The sequence below is a fragment of the Trichechus manatus genome, unplaced genomic scaffold, assembly GCF_000243295.1.
Source record: "Trichechus manatus latirostris isolate Lorelei unplaced genomic scaffold, TriManLat1.0 scaffold00007, whole genome shotgun sequence".
In the NCBI taxonomy this organism is placed as follows: Eukaryota; Metazoa; Chordata; class Mammalia; order Sirenia; family Trichechidae; genus Trichechus; species Trichechus manatus.
Window position 1 is genome coordinate 29616939 of NW_004443943.1, and position 20843 is coordinate 29637781.

The window sequence follows — 20843 nt, forward strand, 5'->3', positions numbered from 1 at the left end:
GACTGAAAATAGGGAAACAGATGTCAATATGTAAAAGATGATAACACTTAAACAAAGGAGAGGGACTTAAAAAAATGTAGACATAGATTTTTCATATGGAGAGGAAGTCAAGGCGATATAAAGAAATAAAAGACTGGTATAAACTTAGAAAAATAGGGGTGAATATTAAGGTAACCACAAAGGAAACTAACAATCCTACAAGTCAAAAAAAAAAAAAAAACACCTTCCAGGGGTCAGCAGACTGTAGCCTGCAAGCATCCAGCACCTGTTTTTGTATGGCCTGTGAGCTAAGAATGGTTTTTACATTTTTAAATGTTTGGAAAAAAAAATCAAAAGAAGAATAATATTTCATGACATATGACAACTGTATGAAACTCAAGTTTCAGTGTCCATAAATAAAGTTTTATTGGAACACAGCCATGCTCATTCATTTATGTGTTGTCTCTGACTGCTTTTGCTACAGCAGCCAAGTTGAGTAGTTGCTGCAGAGACTATATGGCCTGCAAAGTTTAAAATATTTACTATCTGGCCATTTACAGAGGAAATTTGCCAACCCCTGTTCTAGATCACCTTCTTCACATTTGTTTGACCTTGAGAATCTCATCTTTGGGTAGAAATGAAGCAAACAGATATTAAAATATTATTCTACGAAATAAGTCTTCTTGGTTTTTTTTTGTGGGTTCTATTTGTCTTTTCTCTGCCAGCAGAGGTTAAGTGCCTCTTAAAGGCAGGGACACACATGTCCCTTGTGTCTTCTGTAGCACAGTGATTGTTTTTCACTCGAGTGTGATCTGGGTAGCACAATACTGTGTGTGCACCAGGGAGTCCCTGGGTGGTGCAGTCAGTTAAGTGCGTTTCTCCTAACCTAAAGGTTGATAGTTCAAACCCAGCCAGAGGCACCTCAGAAGAAAGGGTGGCAGTCTACTTCCGAAAGATCACAGCCTTGAAAACGTACGGAGTGCAGTTTTCCTCTGCACACATGGGATCACCATGAATCAGAATTGACTTGATGGCAACTGTTTTTTTTTTTTGTTTTTGGTGTGTGCATTACAAGGTTAGATAATCTGTTGCTATGTGGTTGTATCAGTTCTATGAGGGTTTTTGCCCAAGTCTGCCAATAATGTAGTTATTAAAGGGCTTTTGTAAAGATCTTCATGAAATGTGTTTATAGTAATTAGGTTACTGTTACCACTTTGGATTGTGTCATGACTGTGCTGCGCTGACTTGATGGGAATTCTCTGTCTTCCTTCCTGTTTCCATGTGGTGTTTATATGTAGAGTGTTCACATCTGGAGAGAGTCTGGCCTCTCCAATATAGTTTGTCTCTTTATTCGACAAGAGCCCTGATTTAAAGGAATGCGTTTCCTTATTTTTTTTCTTTTCTCATTCCTCCCTCAGCTGATAACAGAACGAAAAAGAAAGTTGCCCATCGTGAAAGAAAGCAAGATTTTTCTGCCTTTAAACAGACAGACAGCGAGATGAAGGTTAAAATATCACCACAGCTTCTCTTGGCAATGCACCGTTTCCTAGCAACAGGCAAGTGCAGCTTATCACAGTTTGAAATCTCTACCAACCCTGGAGTGTGTTTCTCACCCACCACTGACTGGGGTGGGCTGGGGGTGGAGACTGGGAAATGGGGTGATAAGTAATGCCACTTTTGTGTTTTGTTTTTTTGTTTTTTTCGTTTTGTTTTGTTTTTTTCTTTTTAAATTCTCTCCTCTCCTATGTTCAGTGTCGGCATGAACCCTCTGAGACATTTACCAGGGGTGGACCAGTAACTTAAAATTGGTCTGAAAGGTAAGGATGAATGTTAGTGCCACACTGCATGTGTACAGTAGGCCAGGTCATCTACTTCCAGCTAAGCCCATGGTAGAGCCAGCTGGTGGAATAAGCTAACATGCCAACCAGACACCACTTCATTGTTTAACTGGACAGTTAAGTAATTCTTCAGCTTGCCTTGGAAGAACAGTTGGACATCAGTTGTTACACAGGCGCTATGATTTGCAAAGAAGAAAAATAGACTTTCAGAATTAAATCTTTATCTTTTATGGTTTTAATGAAATCAGAAATTCTAAGAACTTTGACATGGATTTCTCGATGGTCTCTTCAAATCAGACTGTTAACTTGAGCCCATTCCCAGAAGGCAAGTGTTCACATTATTAAAACCACCAACCCAGCCGGCACTGACTGCTCCAGAGAGGTCAAGGTTGAATGGACTTAAAAGACTCACTGACCCTTCTCACATCCCCAGATGGCTCTCTAGGTGAAGGGTGAGCTCTGTTGGTCAGGGGAAGTGTAAGAAAATCTGAAGTACCCAGTGGCTTCTAGAAGACGTATGTGTCCAAGATGGGCAGCTAGTTCCTTTCAACTGCATGCTGTATACCTGAAATATTTTTAAAAGAAGGCAAATAGCAACCACATGATGGAATATTATGTACTCATTAAAGATCATGTTTTCAGAGGCATGGGAATGCTCACAATATAATATTTATGACATGGGAAAATACTTATAATTTAATGTAAAGTGGGAAAAAACAGGATACAAAGCTGTGTGTACCATATGAGTATATTCTGTTTTTTTGTGTACACACACACATATACACAGGTACATGTGCCTAGGTAAGGTACTGGAAAGAAATGCTCACCAAATAGCTAAGAGTGGTTTTCTGAATGGTTGGTTTGTAGATAATTTTTTTCTTCTTTATCTTTTTTTTGTATTTTCCAAAATATCTACAATGTACTATCTTATTTCATTATACAAAAAAGGCACAGAAGCTAATACAGAATTTATAATTTTCATATATAATTTTTGAAATAAAAAACAATATCTTTAACTTGTTTATTATTATTGTTCTAATTCTGAGCTATCATTCCTAATCGTTTAAAAACTACAATTTAAAACTAAACATTATCCTCTGAGACTATCATAGAGTCTGGTTTCAGTGTAGCACCCATAAGTGAGTAATTTTGGTTTTTGTTATTTCAGACAAAACTGACATCTTTGTAAATATTGATCAACATTACTTTCTTTTTTAAATTATCAAGTTGGAGTGCATGTTGATGTGTGCACATGCTTTGCTTCTATTCTCAATTTCTACCTTCCTTTGTTCCCAGAATCTCTCAGGATAGTTGCAATGGGAGAATGAGATGTGGAGTCCCTGTGTCTGTGCACCTGATACTAACCCACAACTAGATGCTTCCTGACCCTTGCTTCTTCCTTTGGCTGTTGTTGGACAGTCAGACTATGGTGGCTTGTTAAAGGGCATCCTGACAGTCAAGGAGTGTGCTTCTGGTTGATTTTCATTTTTCTCAGTCAGAAAATTAGGGTATTTTTATGAGAACTGACATTGAAAAGGAAACAAATATGAGAATTCAGCATTTTCTAATTTCTCCCAGGTAATCCGCCCCCAGTGGATCACCAAATGGAAGTCTTGTTAATCCATATTGTATCACTTTGATTCCAAGTATTCTTTTTATCTCAAGACCTTAATTACTAGTATAATTTTTTTTTCCATCCATTTGAAGTGTAATATCAAGTTGTGTTTATATCTATAGAAGTAGAAGCATTTAGCCCATCCCAGATGTCAGAGAAGATCCTTCTAAGGCTGCTAAAGCACCCCAATGTCATCCAGGAACTGAAGTATGATGAGAAGAACAAGAAAGCCCCAGAATACTACCTCTACCAGCGAAACAAACCTGTAGACTACTTCGTTCTCATTTTGCAGGTCAGAAGAATTATTCAATAGTTGTTTGATCTCATTAAGTTACCCATCTTTCAAGTTCTGAGGAGGCTTGGTATAGGTGAATGGGTGTCAAGGTTTATATACTTAACTTCTGGGTAGCCTTATACATGGGAGAATTTAATCTCCTTGTTTTCCTATCTTAAAATAATTCTAATATAAAGCAATGTCATTATTTACTTTAATTTCCAAGACGGAAAGGCACTTAGTGATTGCTGAGGTGTTGAGTCAATGAAGAGTGGTAAATTTGATGGTTAGTATTTTTTTCAGAATTTGGGAAAGTGCCTTTGGCTGGGCATTTGAAATTTAAGTGTCATGGGTTCCCTTGGGTCTTCTTTTTATCATCTTTTCTTTTTTCCACCCCTCATTAGGACTCATTAGGAAGTTGGTCTTATCCAACTTCCTGAAGAGATCTTAGTATCTCTTCCCTTAACACCATCAAAATAATCCTTCTATTGTTGTTTTTACTCCTGATTACTACAAAGACTTTATTTTACAAAGAAGTATTGTGATAATCAAAGCCTCTCATGGCAATGATAACTAATTCTTTCTCACTATAACATAATCCCCCTATGCAAGGTGGGAAGGTCAACATTACAATAAATAGTTTATTGACTTCTTATACCTCTTTATTGAAGAATTGCTTTTACAAGAAATCTTAGTTTCTTTCAATACAAGACTATTAGCCCTTTATGATTTCTCATATTTCTTGGTTACTTCAAAATATGAATTGGAGTTATCATTATAAGAGTATACTTAGTACTTGGTAGGCCGTATAATTTACATAAGTCCAGCAAGGCCCCAGTTACCTAAATGAATTAATAAGCTTCTTTTTAATCTGAAAATAACTCTTATCAGATGTCCAGATGTCAGAAACTCTGGAATGTTTGGGCAGTACTGTGATGTGTAAAAGCAGGGTTGAGGAACTCTGGAAAAATATCATAGTAACTGGTTACACGCCACTTTCGTACAGCATTTGAAGCTTCTGTTTGCAGGTTTCCTGTAATTCAACAGTCTGAATTATAGTCTCAGTCTTATTCAAATCTAGTCTTATTCTACTAACCTCAGTCTTATTCAACCCAGAATTGTGAGTTTTTCTTTTCCTTTGGAGACATAAGCTCAGAATTCTGAGAGTGCTGTTGGTAATTTATTTTATTTACTCCAGATAGGGAACAAAACATTCATGGTTCTCATAAAAGCGAGATGTGAAGGTTCCTTAAACCCAGAGAAACTTTGAATTACACTGAAGACTGTTATTTAGGAGAACTTTAAAGATTGACATTGTGAATTTCAGTGTCAGTATTAGAAACTTCAATTGTCTATTCTTATATATAGTTAGCACTTATGAAGTTGTGATTCAATTCCTGGTGATGGATCTAAAAATAAATTTTGTGGATGAGAGGTTTCATGATCCTTGTCCATTCAGAAGTAGATGTTTTAAAGATATTTTTGATAAGGCATACGTACCTGTATTTGAATATCTATGTCATATTAAATAATTATGTAAATGTGACAAGTGTTCGAACTCTCAAACTGATGATTTCATGGGAGTTTTATAAATAGTGTGTGTATTTGATTAAAAGGACTTATAGAAGTATTTAAATTCTATATGTTTGGTAAAAATCATGGTTTTTTGCTAAGGACCCCAGGTGGTGCAATGGTTAAGTGCTTGGCTGCTAACTGAAAGGTTGGCAATTCAGACTCACCCAGCAACTCCACTGGAGAAAGACCTGTTGATCTGCTCTCATAAAGATTATAGCCTAGAAAACCTATAGGCCAGTTCTACTATGTCACACGGGATTGCTATGAGTTGAAAATCAACTCAACAGCACCTAACAGCGTGGTTTTGCAGAGTAGCCAATTACCCGAGGTACCCTGAGTGTTGATGTTAGGTGCCATTCAGTATAGTCCATGTGACAGAGTAGAACTGCCTCACAGGGTTTCCTAGGCTGTAATCTTTATGGGAGCAGATCATCTTGTCTTTCTCCCACAGAGCTGCTAGGTGGATTCGAGCCACCAGCCTTTTGGTTAGTAACCAAGCACTTAACTGTTGCACCACGAGGGCTCCTTACCCATAGTATAGCAAATTGAAATACCGTATTGCCCTCAGTCAATCTGACATAGCTATCATGATTTATCAAGTGTATTCCTCCCTAAAAAGGCACTCACCCAACACTGGGAAATCATGCCAGGTTATTGAGCATGTCCCACTGCATTTCAATAGCACGAAAGCATAAGAGAGCAGCAGAATCTGCCTTTCCTGCCTCAGCCTCAGAGCCAGTGAGATGCCCTCTTCTGCAGATTCCAGAAACAACTCTTTACTGAAGTAATTGATATTTGGAATACAGTTAATAATAAAAAGAAGCACATCATTTTTAAGTTTAACCCTAGACAAAATACAGTCTAATTTTTTCAAAGCAAACAATTTAAGTAAACCAAATTGAGAACATTGTATAAGTTACCATGCATATACCTCCCACTACATAGGTATAAAAAGGTTAAAAGTCAAGTTTTATCTGAAAAAATAGATTTTAAACTAAAATGTATTGAGGGAACAGTAAAGACAATTGTAAAAGCACACTAAATCATGAAAACAACTTGATTGACTCGACATGCCTTAAATAACTTTAAAAAAACATGTAAAAAAGTAGAAGTGGATAGAAACATAATTTTGGTGGAAACATTTCTCTACCATCATAGTAAGAGCAAGCATACCAAGAAAAAAATGTTATAGTTTCAAATTGCACAACTAGTAAAATAAAATAAAAAGGGATTTGGAGAAAATTAAACATAAAAGCCAGAGAAATACACTTTTTAAAAAGCTTATGTGACTCTTTAATAAATATTGATCATTTACTGTGTCATAAAGTAAGCTCTAGTAAATACAAAAAGATAGAAATTTTATAAAACTACCTGCATAGATCATAATGAAATAGAAATAAGAATACACAATTAAAAAGTACTAAGCCATATTAAAATTGTGATAAATTCTCTTATACAAGTTTATGTGTAAGATGCAGAACAGAGTATATAATATGCTGTCATTTGTGTAAAAGAGAAAAAGGCCGTCTCTCTTTTATTTTACAAAAACACACACATACATACACGAAATTTCTCTGAGAGGTTACTCAGGAAACTGTTAACAGTGGTTGCCTCTAAGGAAGGAAACTTGGAGGACTGGGGTTAATTGAGAAAGGAGACTTATTTCTCCTTTGTATGGTTGGAATTTCTTACCAGGTACATGTGTTACCTATTTAAACAAATAAATAATCATTAAAAAAAACAGAATTAATGGCAAATTAATAATTATCTGAAGTAACAACTAAATTAGAGAGGAATATATAGACTACTGTGAAAGACTAATATTAAACAATGTAAATACCATATATGTATCAAAGTTCTAAAAGATTTTATTCCTTTAAGTACAGTAGTCCCCCCTTATCCATGGGGGATATATTCCAAGCAAGACCCCCAGTGGATGCCTAAAAGTATGGATAGTACCGAACCCTATATATACTGTTTTTTACTATGCATACATGCCTATGATAAGGTTTAATTTATAAATTAGGGACAGTAAGAGATTAGTAACAATAATAATAAAATAGAACAATTATAACAATATACTGTAATAAAAGTTATATGAATGTGGTCTCTCTCTCAAAATATCTAACTGTACTGTTCTCACCCTTCTTGTGATGATGTGCTATAATACGATTTTTTTATTTCCTTACTAAGTCAACAACTGTCACCTTTTCACTTAAAGGAAGCACTTTATGGCTTCTCTTTGGCATATCTGAATTGCCAGCATCACTACTCTCGCACTTCAGGGCCCTTATTAGGTAAAATACGGGTTACTTGAACACAAGCACTCACAGTCGATCTGATAACCTAGAAGGCTCCTGAGTGACTAATGGCGGATAGCCTATACAGTGTGGATGCGCTTGACAAAGGAATGATTCACGTCCTGGGCAGGACAGCGAGAAAGATTTCATGACACTACACAGAATGGCGTGCAATTTAAAACTTATTAATTGTTTATTTCTAGAATTGTCCATTAAATATTTTTGGACTGAGGTTGACCGTAGGTAACTGAAACCATGGAAAGCGAAACCATGGATAAGGGGGGACTTACTGTACTTAGGCAAATAAGGAAAAATAGAGAACTATAATTATTAGATAAAGAACAAAGCAACAAACAAAAAAAACCCAAATAAATAACACTTGTCATGAAACAAATTTGAAAACAAAAAAGCCTTACAACTCACAAAATCAAGATTTGCTTCTTTTAACAGATTTTAAAAAATCAGTATTCTATTGGCATAATTAATGTGATAAAAGAGAAAGTGCAAAATGAGTTCTCCCTCTTCTCTCAAAGCAGCTAGAATTAAAGGATTTGCTAGAAAAGAAATTAAAAATAAAGAACTCAATTTCTATATTATACAAATAGAACAAAATGGTATGATGGTCAAATGCATTTTTTATGGCTAATGTGAGCTTAACTGTAAAATTTCATAATATTACGGGCCAGTCTCACTTGTGAACATTGATGTAGAATTCCTGAATAAAATGGTAGCGGTTAGAGAACAACATATCCAAAGAGTTATTCACTGTGACTGTGACTAAGTTTATTTTAGAAATGCTGGGCTAGTTTAATATAAGAACATCAGAACCAAAATATGCCACATTAATTAAGAAAGTGGGAGGGGGAATCCTTATGCTTGTATCAGTAGATGTCAGAAAGGCAATTCTCAACATTAAGCATCTGTTCTTGACTTCAGAAAACAAACAAAATAATCTAATCTAGTGGACAAAAAGGAAAAAGTGCTGTAAAACCGATCATACCCTTTGAACTGGCAGCCTAATATTTGGGAATACACACAGACAATCCCTCGTAGCTGGAGCCCTGGTGGTGCAGTTGTTAAGAGCTACGGCGAGCTACAACTACTGACCAAAAGGTCAGCAGCTGGAATCCACCAGCCACTCCTTAGAAACCCTGTGGGGCAGTTCTACTCTGCCAGCTCTCCCTCATACACGTGCATCTAAAGAAATAATTGTTTTATGAATGATACTTGTGAAGAGTGTGCTTCTTCGCCCAAGTAGATACATGAGACTAAATGGGCACCTCCTGTCCAGAGGTACGATGAGAAGGCAGAGAGGGTCAGGAGCTGGTTGAATGGACATGGGAAATCAGGGGTGGAAAGGAGGAGTGTGCTGTCACAGTACAGGGAGAGCAATTAGGGTCACATAACAATGTATATATAAGTTTTTGTATGAGACACCAAGTTTGAATTGTAAACTTTCACTTAAAGTACAACAGTAAAATTAAAAAATTGTTTTATAAAGCCATCTATGCAAATATACTTACAGCAGATCTATTAATTGTAAAATAGTAGAAATAGTCCATATATCTAATAGCTAATCAAATTGAGATACAATAATATCAGGGATCATTATGTAGTCATGAAAAAAGTGGAAAGCACATACAAAAATATGTCAAGTAAAAAAGGTAGTGTACACAGTTATTACAACTGTTATAAACTATTTTTGAATACAGATAATCAGGGTAATAAATAGATCACTGTATAATTTATATAGTTGGTGTTTCACAGCGAAGGATTTGTTGGAAAATGTATGAATGTGCAAATAAAAAATGATGTGATTTTTCTCCTTAGCATATAACCAAATTATGATGTTAGTAAATATAAAGAATAGTAGTCAAACAAAAAGAGTACCTGTTTTCTTTGCCAATTATATAACCAATAGAAAGGAACGCTTTTTTTTTTCTGTAGCTAATTTTCCTTAGTGATTTTATTCCTCAGGTAAATGTTGATTTTTTTTTTCATCTACCCTGTCCACACTCTCTTTTTTAGGGCTTCTGAACATAGGTTAAAAAGAGGGTTTTCCCTGTATAGGGTTGGATCGGTTCTTTTGTGAGGGTGGCATCTTAAGAGTTTACACACCCTTGACAATACTTAATACCCTTTTACTTGCTCTTGGGAAAGAAGTTTAAGCCTTCCACATCAAACCTTTTCACAGATTATTGAATTGCAGTGTAATAATGGATTCTAAATCTTGAGTAAAGTATAGGTAACAGCCGTTTTAAAAGAAAATAATTGACTTGGGCTCCCAATGTTTACTCTGTAGTTTTTATTATGCTATTTAATATGTGTAAGTATAAAGCCAGGTATAAGCTCAGTTTGCTTAAAACTCATATATACAGCTACCAATGAAAACAAATTTGCAAATTAATCTTAAATTCTAAATGTGTAAATGACCTAGTTTGGCTGATACTAAAGCACTATGGCTAGGATGCTCTGGTGCAGGCTCTTTTGCACTCAGCACCCCAGGCCTCCAGGCGCCCAGAGTGGACTGAACCCTCTACCCCTTTGCTCAACACAAGCTACTTTGAATGTTTGTACAGTATGTTGTGCTATTATTTGGCTTCCACTGGGTATGACTGAATTGTTTACATGTTAAATCCTATTCTGTTCCTTTTCTCTTTAGCTCAGTGCTTCTCACACTTAATGTGCATAAGAATCATCTGGGGATCTTGTTAAAATGCAGATTCTGATTCTGTATGTCTGGTGGGGGGGGTCTCTGTTCTGCATTTCTAACTAGCTCCCAGTTGACTGAGTGTGAAGGTTTGGCCATGTTAATAAAAGTAGCGTAACTTCTTACCAATGTGATTGTAAACGCGAATGCAAATGCTGGCACTGACATCTGGTGGCAGCACTTGGTTAGAAGGTGGCCAACCAGATGGTCCAAAAATTGTTTTTCTGAACACTGAATTTTTTTTGAAAATTAAAAATTCATGAAGCAAATATGCAGTGCCCTAGGACTACATCTGCAGACTCTAGACTGAGAAATATTGCTAGAGAATGTTTAAGCCCCAGAATTACACAAGGCCACAAACAGACGTGATGTGGGCACTGGCATCTGTGGGTAGGATTTCCTCTCTTTCTGTGACTTCTGGGCACTGGTGGTGAAGACAACCTGATGCTCGTGCCCCTGGCATTTTATCAGCTCCTTTCAGGGAGTTCTTTGTGATGGTGTTTTAAAAAACAAAACAATAGCAAAGCTCAACTTGAGAGTGAGCTGGAGACCAAGAAGATTCTCAGCATATAGCATTTGAGGAATTCTCCAGTCTTATGAGTCCATGGTATATACATTGATCATTTCATCTTGTTTGTGCTGCTGTGATTGTGCCTGTACTGACTAGGAGGATTTCCTCTTTGAGAGAATATTTTGTATTTTGTGAACGCTTAGAAACTTTGAGACGAGGTTATCTACTAGCTTCTTCAAAAGGTAGGATTCTGTGATGGTAACTTTATTCAGGAAGTTCAGTTCTGCTTTGTACAGTGAGAACTTCTTCCAATTTTATCATTTTACAAACGCGAAGTGCTAGATTTCTTTGGGAATGCCTGTAGCCCATCGTGTCCTGTCCTGTTCTCTTTGGTGATGTGCTAGAGTAGAGTAAATTGATGAATATTTCAAAAGTAAAATTGAGATGTAGCTCCTTCCCTCTCTGGAAAGAGTTGTTATCTGAGAAGACACTGCAGTTGATTTTGAGTCAGGGAAGCCGTTTCCTCGTGGAGGTGACCCTAATTTTATGTATTGGTAGGTTTGTTTGAAAATGATCACTTGTTAGAGTCATTGACACACATAAATGAACAAAAGATGTTCATTTAGAAACTGGATGTTTCTAAAACTTGCTTGCCAGAAGAGCTTAACTCCTAAAGAGAGGGCTGTAGGGCTGAACAGTTTTAAAAACTTTTAAAAATGGTAGAATCATAGACTTGTTAGAGCTGAAAGGAACCTCAAGGACCCATTAGTCTATTGCAGTTTTATAAATGAAGTAAAATTAATCTAGTAAAGTGGTTTCTAAATACTGGTACTTGAGAAAGTTTTCACCAGTTTGAGGCAAAATGAGAAAAATACAGCCATAGTGAGTTTTTCGTAAAGCTGTGTGTATTCAGTTTAAAAACCTATCTTTTGTTCTGAAAGTATATATTTTCTGTATTTTGGGGGTTAATATATCTGTTGATGGCTGTCTTTTTTTTTTTTTTTAAACTATCTTTATGTTATGAAATAAAAATTTGACAACCCTGTATCTGTCCCCCAGTTTGGGGAATAGCAGTATATTTTACTATTTCTTGAAATACAAAAGTCTAGTTGTTATTGTTAGCTGCCCTCGAGTAGGCCCTATGCACAACAGAACTAAGTGCTGCCTGGTCCTGTGCCATCCTTGTGATCCAGTTGCAGATCAAACTGTTATGATCCATAGGATTTTCACATCACCAGGCGTTTCTACCTAGTCTGTCTTAGTCTGGAAGCTCCGCTAAGAGTCTGTTTATCTGCCTTATAGCCTGATAGATCTAGACTAGATAGAATCCAGGAGGAAGAGAGCTGATCCTCCCCGGGCTGGGATCTTGTCTTAAAGAGAGGTCAGCTAAAAATGGCTCAGGTCTTTGTGGAGAGCTTTTATTCTTTCTGCAGCTGTCCTCATTTAATTAGCAGACTCGCTGCTGCTGTGACTTTGGGGAAGTCTCTTGAGAGGCCAGGCCACGTGGTGTTCCAGAGCTGGGGCCACTGTTCACAAATAGAGCCTTAGAGCACTGATCGCAAAACTTGGCTGCACGCTGGAATCACCTGGAGAGCTTTTAAAAGTCCTAATGCCCCGGTTGCACCCTATACTAATTAAATCAGAATGCCTGGGGATGGAAGCCAGGCACCTTTTTGTCATTGTTGTTGAGGATATACACAGCAAAAGATAAACTAATTGAACAGTTTCTACGTGTACAATTCAGTGACATGGACTACATTCTTCGAGTTGTGCAATATTCTCATCCTCCTTTTCTGAGTTAGTCCTCCCCCATTAACATAAACTTACTGCCCCCTAAGGTTCCCATCTAATCTTTCAAGTTACTGTTGTCAATTTGATCCCATATAGATAGTTCTTAAAAGAGCGTAATGCTCAAGGCAGACATTTTTTACTAGTTAAGCTAACCTATTCGGTTTTAAGAAGACTTCAGAGGATATTTTTGGTCTAAGGTTTAAAGATTATCTCAGGGCAGTAGTTTCAGGGTTTCATCCAGCCTCCATGGCTCCAGATAGGTACCATGGAGTCCATGAGAATTTTAGGTTCTGTTCTGCGTTTTCCCCAGGCATCAGTATTTTTTATAAACCCCCAGATGAATCCAGTGCACAACAATGTTTGGGAACATCTGTCTGAGTTTACTAGGCAGAGGTTCCAGGCATGAAAGAAGTACTGCCCAGAAGCATATCCTTTCCAGTAAATAGATGGTATAATCCACTGGGTCTTGTTTTGGTAGTGACTGTTGCCCTGCTGGTTCTGACAGTTCATCACAAAAGAATTGTGAGCTGACACCCATTTGCAGGGACACAGAACAGAAAAGGCCCTGTAACTTGCAAAACAAATTATCAGATTAACTCAAGATCCATAAAGATGGAAGTCAGGTTATGAGGCTCTATCACATTTGATACTTCCTCCTGATTCTCTGCATAAAAATTCAGGTTAAGAGATGGTCCTGCCAGCCGCTCTTGAGATAGACATTTACAAATAGCATTTACATACATATTAACTCTGATACAAAATCAAGGATTAGTCTATGAATAATTGGATAAGTGACTAAGAAGACAGATACCATCAGGCACTTCCATTTTTATTTCTCTCTGTCTCTGAATATTGTGCCCAAACCCATCCTCTCTCCTTCCCCTCCTCGCTTCAAGGACCCTGCCTCCTCCGAGATCAGCCACTTTGTCCTGTGTCCATTATCTCCTGTCAGCTTTTGGCTTTTGCTTCCTCAGTTACCCTCCATGCTGGCCTTCTTCCCTCCCTACTTAATTCATGCACCGGAGCCTGTAATCCTAAACGGCCTTCATTTGACCCTGGTGCCCATCCCCTCCACATGGGGTGTCATTTCTCTCCTCCTGTTAACCAGGAGTTACGCTGTTGTCGGGCCTTTCTCCTGCCTGCTCTACCTTCACCCCCACCATCTGATTTCTTTCTTCTCTGTGGTGTGGGAAATACTCCTGAAGGCCACCAGTGACTCCTTTACCAGTAGTCTCACTCTCCTTGACCTCCTGCAGTGTTTGATACTGCTGACCTTCCCTTTATTTGTGAAACTCTTCTCTCCTAGTTTCTGTGATGGTACAGTTGTCTGGTTCTTCTCCTTTTGTCTCTTTCTTCCTTTGGTCCCGTACTAGTTTCCTTCTTCTCTCAATCGCTGTCTGCAGTTTGGTCCTTTTCTTTCTCCATCTGTATTCTCTTATCCAGTCTCAGAACTCCCTCTCCAGTTCTGACCTTTCTCTTGACCTTCACTCTTCCATTTCAGTCTTTCTGATGGACTCTTCAAAAGGCATTGTTATAAAATGGAATTTGTCCTCTCTCTCCTTCCCCTACCTGTAACTCACCTCTTTCCCACCTGGTCCATCTCCACTCCTGGTGTTACTGTTCTTCAGGTCACTCCAAGCAGACCTCTGTTGTGATTATTGGCTCCCCCTCTCTCTCCTTTACACGTCTTTCTCTCTAGTGGTTCACCAAGGTATACTGATTCCTCATTCATAGCGTCTCATAGCAGTCTCTTTCCAGTCCCATGACTACCACCCAGGTAAGTCTAGACTTTATCTTCCTGACCTCTTAGCCTGTCATTCAAGGAGCTCCAGCTCCAGATCAGCCAGCTCACCAAGCTGCCTTTCCAAATCAGTCTCCTACTTATTTCCTGTGCAAACCCAGAGAGACTGCAGTCTGCTGTCCCCCGCCTCTGGCCTTACTTCACACCATTCCCTTCCCTTGGATCAGCTAATCCTACTCATCCTCAGAGTTTACTTCATCTATGACATTTATCTTTAATTATAAGAACAGGAAATACATATTTTTTTCTCTGAATGCCTTAGATTCATGTTGTCTTTTTCTTCATGTAGAACTTTTGCTTACTGCCTTGTGCCATTGGGTGTCATGTGCTGTTTTGTACCCACTGCATTGTAAGCTCTTGAAGGGAAGGGCTGTCTTCTCCCAAGGCTCCCACAGCCTCTACTGTAGGACCCTGCGTGCTAGGGAGTTTCAGCACCTGTTTGTGGGCCGATTTTATATAATGGATGGAGTTTAAAAATTTTTTTTATAGCAAGAGAATTGTTTAGGGACTAATAAAGCCAGTATTTCCATTGAGAGAAGGACAGCCTAAAAGAGACAACAGATGGTCTTCTGAAGAAGTGATTTGAGAAAAGTCTTGGGAATTTAATATAGAATAATTTAACAGGGAGAGATCAAAATAATAGGAAGTAAATATTCAGGAAAGTGTATCTGTGGTTGGTGTGGTGTAGCGTGTTGGTTAGGAGCTTGTTCTCTGGTTACTTAATCCTTCTGAGCCCCACTCCCCTGATTTATAAGAGGGGAATAATTGTGTCTGCTTCATAGAGGTGTTATAAGCATTAAATGAATTAATACTGTAACATGTTAGCACAGTTCCTATTCAATAAAAGGTAGCTTAAGTTTTGTTCACCCATTGTAGAGGATCCACAGTAGAGGTGCTCTCCCACTGGAGAGGCAGTTATAGGGAATGTCGACAAGAGCCTTTCTGACCCTTGGCTTGGAAATCTAGACGTGAAACTCACTTTTCTGGGTATTCCAGTAGCCTAGAAAATGTATATTGAGCACCTACCATGAAGGGGTTATGGTGGACCCTGGGAGTATATAGGGATGAATAAGGCCCAGTGTATCCCCCAGAAGAATAAAGGTGAAGGAGAAGAAGTTGTAGATAAGCTAGAAAAAGGGAAGACGAGGGAAAACCTTGGGGAGGAGAGGGGAGTTTGGTCCTGTTGGAAGGAGACTTTCTCAAGGTGCTTTCCAAGACAGTGAGGAGACAGTCCCATGGCGTTGAGGGGCCTCTGGGGAGTCTGGATTACAAGGATTGGCTGAGAGAGGTCTACTCAGTTGGTCAGGACACTATGTCAATAGGATGGGAGTGGGTACTGTCCCTGGAGCCAGTTTACTTCTCTCTATTCCTTGGCCACAAATCCTACTGACTCTTGACCCTGACTCTGCCCCGACTCTGGCTTCTGCAGGACAGCTCAGGTGACCATCACCGAGCATCTCCTCAGGGTTTATCCCCCTGATGAAGCTAGAGCACCACCTTTTTATTACTGGGAGGACTCCTGAATTCCAAGACCTAAGAATGTTGGGAAAATATTAAGTGGACTTGAACAGAAATTCAGTTTCACACTTTTATATCATCTCTGCATATCCAGTTTTCATATTTAAGGTGAATTAGCCCACTCCTCTGTCTAAATGAGAAAACATTTTCTGAGGTTTTACCTCCATGGGATTGTTAGGGAAGGAATTTAGGCAACAATCTGAGGAAAGATCAAATCTTCTATAGAGTTTGCAGATAGGTTCAGGTAACTGGACTGAAAATACTCCTGTTTTTCTTTCCACAGGGGAAAGTAGAAGTAGAAGCTGGGAAAGAAGGTATGAAGTTTGAAGCGAGTGCTTTTTCATACTATGGTGTAATGGCCCTTACAGCCTCTCCAGGTGAGTTTCTTTCTCAGCCTTTTGAGGCAGGGCTCTGTTTTTGGAAGTAATGCCCTCATCTTTCCCTCTGTACCTGCCAGTTAACCTTAGTTATTTATATTTTGAACTTTTAATTGAAGTATAACATATATACAAAAAAACTACACAAATCATAAGTATACACATCTCTGTGAATTTTCACAAGCTGAACACACCTGTGTAAACCAACACCCAGATCAAGAGACATAACATTACCAGCCCCCAACCCCTGGTACCCCTTCATACTCCATTCTAGCTACCACCCCCCAGAAGTAACCACTATCCTGACTTCTAAGCAGCGAATAGTTCTGCCTATTTGAGAGCTTCTTATAAATGGAATGACACAGTATGTATTATATTGAGTCTGGCTTCCTTCACTCAACATTATGCTGTGACATTCATCTGTATTGTGTGTGATTGTAATTCATTTTATCTCACTGCTCCGTAGGATTCCATTGTGTCGCTATCCCACAAACCATTTATCCTTTTTATTGTTGATGGATATTTGGGTAGTTTCCTGTTTAGGGCTATTATCAATAGTGTTGCTATGAACATTTTTGTATGTGTCTTTTGGTGGACACGTGCATTTTTACTGGGCATACACCTTGGGATGGAATTGCTGGATCATAAGGTGTGTGTATGTTCAGCTTTAGTAGATATGGCCCAGCAGTTTTCCAAAGTGGTGTTACCAGTTTACACTCCTACCTATACTGTATGAGAGTTCCAGTTACTGTACATTCAACACTTGGTAATATTGAGTCTTTTAAATGTTAGTTATCCTGGAGGTTTAAATTTGCATATTCCTGAGGATGAATGAGGTTGTTACCATAGATTTACTGCCTACAGCCAGCTCTTTTTATCTGGAAAGTGGGCCAGCTCAGGATGAGTATGCCATGCAGCATTTGACTAAGTTCCTTGAGCACAAGATCCTAAGATGCCAGCAAGCAGTGTGTGTCCTTGAAGGAACACGAACGCAGATCCCTGATGTATGCTGTCTCACCTCTGGGAATGGGACTCAAGTGGCCCTTCTTTGCATTGCTTGCTTTATGGTGTGCGTTTGCTACCTTTCCAAAGCTGGAACCCGTCAGGCAGGTAAACAGATGCTGGAGTGCCACCTTGTGGCCAGAACACCAAATGACATGCCATGCTAGGAAATGTTTTTTACAAACCTCAAACGTATAAATAGCCCATCCTAAAAAAAATGCGGTCACTTCTGAAAACCAGTCTCTGAAGGGGGTGGGGATGCCTCCAGACAAATGCATTTTGTGACATCAGTCCTCATCTCCTGCACCACACAGCAGTCTCAGGCACCCAAGAATATTACAGTTAGAAAACCAGGGAAGTGTCAAGAATTTTCAAATATTTCTAAACCTCCCTTGCCTCAGATGCCTCTTCTGTGGTGCAGGTTTTGAGTCATGTGGGCACAGTGCCTCCATTACCAACTGCTGACTAACACCCAGCATGAACAGGGGCCTGTCTAACCGACTCCAGTGGTAGGTTTCTGTATAGGCTTGAAGGTGATCTTCCATTTTCACCACTTAATGAGGGAGACAGGATGATTCTTAACTAGGCAGGAGAAGACCTGGGTTAGAGCCTTAGCCCCATCCCATACGGTTGTATGACTTTGAGGAAGACCCTTGGTTTCCTCACTATTAGGAAGATATAATAATACTCCTTCATGTGATTGTTAGAAGAGTAGACTGTAGTAATGCCGAATTTCATGAGTGCTTCACCACCTTTCAAGCATAAAGCGAAGTGTTGGTATACTAGTCAGGTGTTGTAGTTCTGACTGTTGTTTGGCAACCAACCTCAAATTAGCCTCAGTTTAGCAGAACCAGATTTAGAAGGTGGCTTTAAAAAGAAAGCTAGAAGAGTAGTACATTTTTTATTTTAGATTTTTGAAACCTAAATATTAGTTCATATTGAAATATAGATTCATATAATGACAGGTCCCAGTCAGAAAAGGAACCAAAGAGCAGTCCTTCATATAGCAAGCCTGTGGGGCTGCAGCAGGCTCACCTAGCTTGGAAATCCTGGGAAGGGAGTTTCATTAATAACATCTGATGTATTACAAAGCCTAGTATTTTACTTGATTGTACAACCAGGATTTAGGATTTTGTATATTCACTGAGAGATGCAATTAGTACATGAACCTAAAGATAATGTTTTTATTTATTAATATTAGTAGTGTAGAGAAAACCTACCGTAGTCATTTCTCCAGATCTGCCCAGAAAGTATGACTTCTGCCCAGTAGGACAATGTTAGTGGGATGTTTCAATCAGATGGAGCTTCATGCTCCCTGTCTGAGTACTCAGTGGTAGGGATGACGCTGGTCTAACATTCTCAGGAATTCTGTGTATGGCAGTCTGTATTTACTGTCTCTATTTTGAAATTTCAAAGCATTCCAAAGCAATTCAAGGTATTGGGTCAAAATTACAATGGGACTAATTAAAAATTAAAATGAGTTGAATAACTAGTTGCTTGCCACAAATAGGGACCTGTGCCCTGAATGAGTATTGGGATGCTGGCCCTGGTGACTTGGATCATACTCTTATGGCAGATGGTAAATCAAGCTCCCCTTCTGTGTGGCTATTTGTGATTTAAGTCCTTAAGAATTGAATGTTTTGACGAATAAACCCCAATTGCTTACTAATGGCTTAAGAGATTTCTAGGTTAGTAAAGAAGCATGTGAACAGAATGTATTCATCATCGACATCCCTGTATTCATCTTCCTGGAAAGCAGTGTGTATTTCTTTTTTTGTTTACATAGTATCATATAGCCTCTTGCATTTCTGGAATTGAACACTCATATTGGCAGAACAGGTGTCCACTCCTCTCTCCTGATGACAGAGATCTCCTCTCTTGCCTTTTGATACAGTCTCACCCTGTTTTTCTCCATTTTCAGTTCCTTTGTCCCTGTCTCGTACCTTTGTTGTCAGCAGAACAGAATTGTTAGCAGCAGGTTCTCCAGGTAATTCTGCATGTTTCCTTTTCATAATTCTCCCGATTGCCTTGCCCTTGACTCCATAAAAGCCTGCTGGCCAGGTCTGCTCCCTTTATTTGGACAAGGCCATGTTCAGTTTTCCTTTGAGTTGTAAAACCCCAGGGCTCTATGACTTTTAACAGTGAGCTATCTAGGAAAGCATACGCCCATTGCAGATGAAGAAAGAGTTCAGGAGGCTGGAAGGGAATTTTGGAACATGAACAGCAATGAAAAATGGAAAGGGAGAGTGGGTTCTGGAGTGGACCATCAGTGTTCTCTGCCCATCCTGCCCCCACCGCTGGCCTGGAAGTCTCAGGACAGCAGAGGAGGACTGCTGTTTGTCCTGGCTCTGACCTCAGCAGAGCCGTGGCATTTGGAGTGTGCAGAGACCTCACACCTTCTGCAGAGCTCATTCAGCCCAAAACCTGAAGCGACATGAACTTTTCTTGGTACACAAGGGAAGTACACCATCCACCCTCAGAGGCCCACACTCTTCCTGACTCTTTGATCCTTTTTCCAGCATCCATGTCAATGTGAGCAAGCATTTCTGTGCTCCGGCAGGCAGGTGGCCCCGGCTTCTCCCTGTCTCCCTCTCTTTGTTTTGAAATTAGTACTGTGCACATTCCTAACCAGCCGCTGATTATTTCCCAGCAGGAAGGTTGGTCATGCCCAGCTAATATGTCCAGCTGTTAAAAAGAAAGAAAAAGGTTTAATCTTTCTTTAATTAAAAGTGCTGGGCTTTCCTATTTGGTAGTGCAATGTTTCTGTATTTATTTTGTTCCGCATAGCTTGTATTTTTAAATCTGACTGATGAAATTTGTATTTCATAATCCAGTTTCAGCAAAACTCTAAAATGCTGATAGGTGAAGGAGGCAATGCTTGTCTTAGAAAGAAGTTAATGTTCCCTCAAATGTTTGCTTTTAAAAAGTTTGACTTGTTTGGGGGTAAGATATTATTCATAGAGCTATTTGAATCAAACAAGCTGGCAGAATATGTATGTATGTACCCTGGTAGTGCAGTGATTAAGTGCTTGGCTGCTAACCAAAAGGTTGGCAGTTCAAACCCTGCTAGCAGCTCCATGGGAGAAAGACCTGGCAATCTGCTTCCATAAAGATTACAGCCTACGAAACCGTATGGGGCAGTTCTACTCTGTCCTGCGGGGTCACTATGAGTCAGAATCGACTCGACAGCACATGAACAACACAACATATGTATATTTATGTATAAACAACTATACACATACACGCATATATACATATATGTGTGCATGTATGTATGTGTGTTTGTATTTTATTGTCCTCACCCTATTTGCTTTCATCTGCTGCCCATTTAAAATGTAAAAAATGAGGAAGTAGAGTGGCTTTCAGGTGAAGCTCATGGAAATGCTATTTGTGTTTTACCTTTTCTGTAGAACTTAGAGATGTCTTAGCTCTGCCCAGTCCATCTGACCCAGTAATAGAAAAATCCATTTTGAGGGGCCAGGACCTCAGGGATACAATATACGATACCTAATAAATGGGGGTTGAACTAAACCAGTGATTTCTAGCCTATTC

The 20843-nt window shown here is 39.0% G+C and overlaps 1 protein-coding gene across 2 annotated transcripts in view; it reads left to right on the top strand.

Annotated features, from left to right (window-relative positions):
- CNNM2 (cyclin and CBS domain divalent metal cation transport mediator 2) overlaps window positions 1–20843 on the top strand; it is a 157475-nt gene that overhangs the window by 131495 nt on the left and 5137 nt on the right. The window contains exons 3-6 of one of the 2 annotated variants that reach the window (XM_004370093.1): window positions 1398–1535; window positions 3555–3724; window positions 16196–16289; window positions 19213–19278. In XM_004370093.1, coding sequence (XP_004370150.1) covers window positions 1398–1535; window positions 3555–3724; window positions 16196–16289; window positions 19213–19278 — 468 coding nt within the window. The remainder of the gene's footprint in view (window positions 1–1397; window positions 1536–3554; window positions 3725–16195; window positions 16290–19212; window positions 19279–20843) is intronic. The other variant, XM_004370094.1, reaches the window with a different exon arrangement.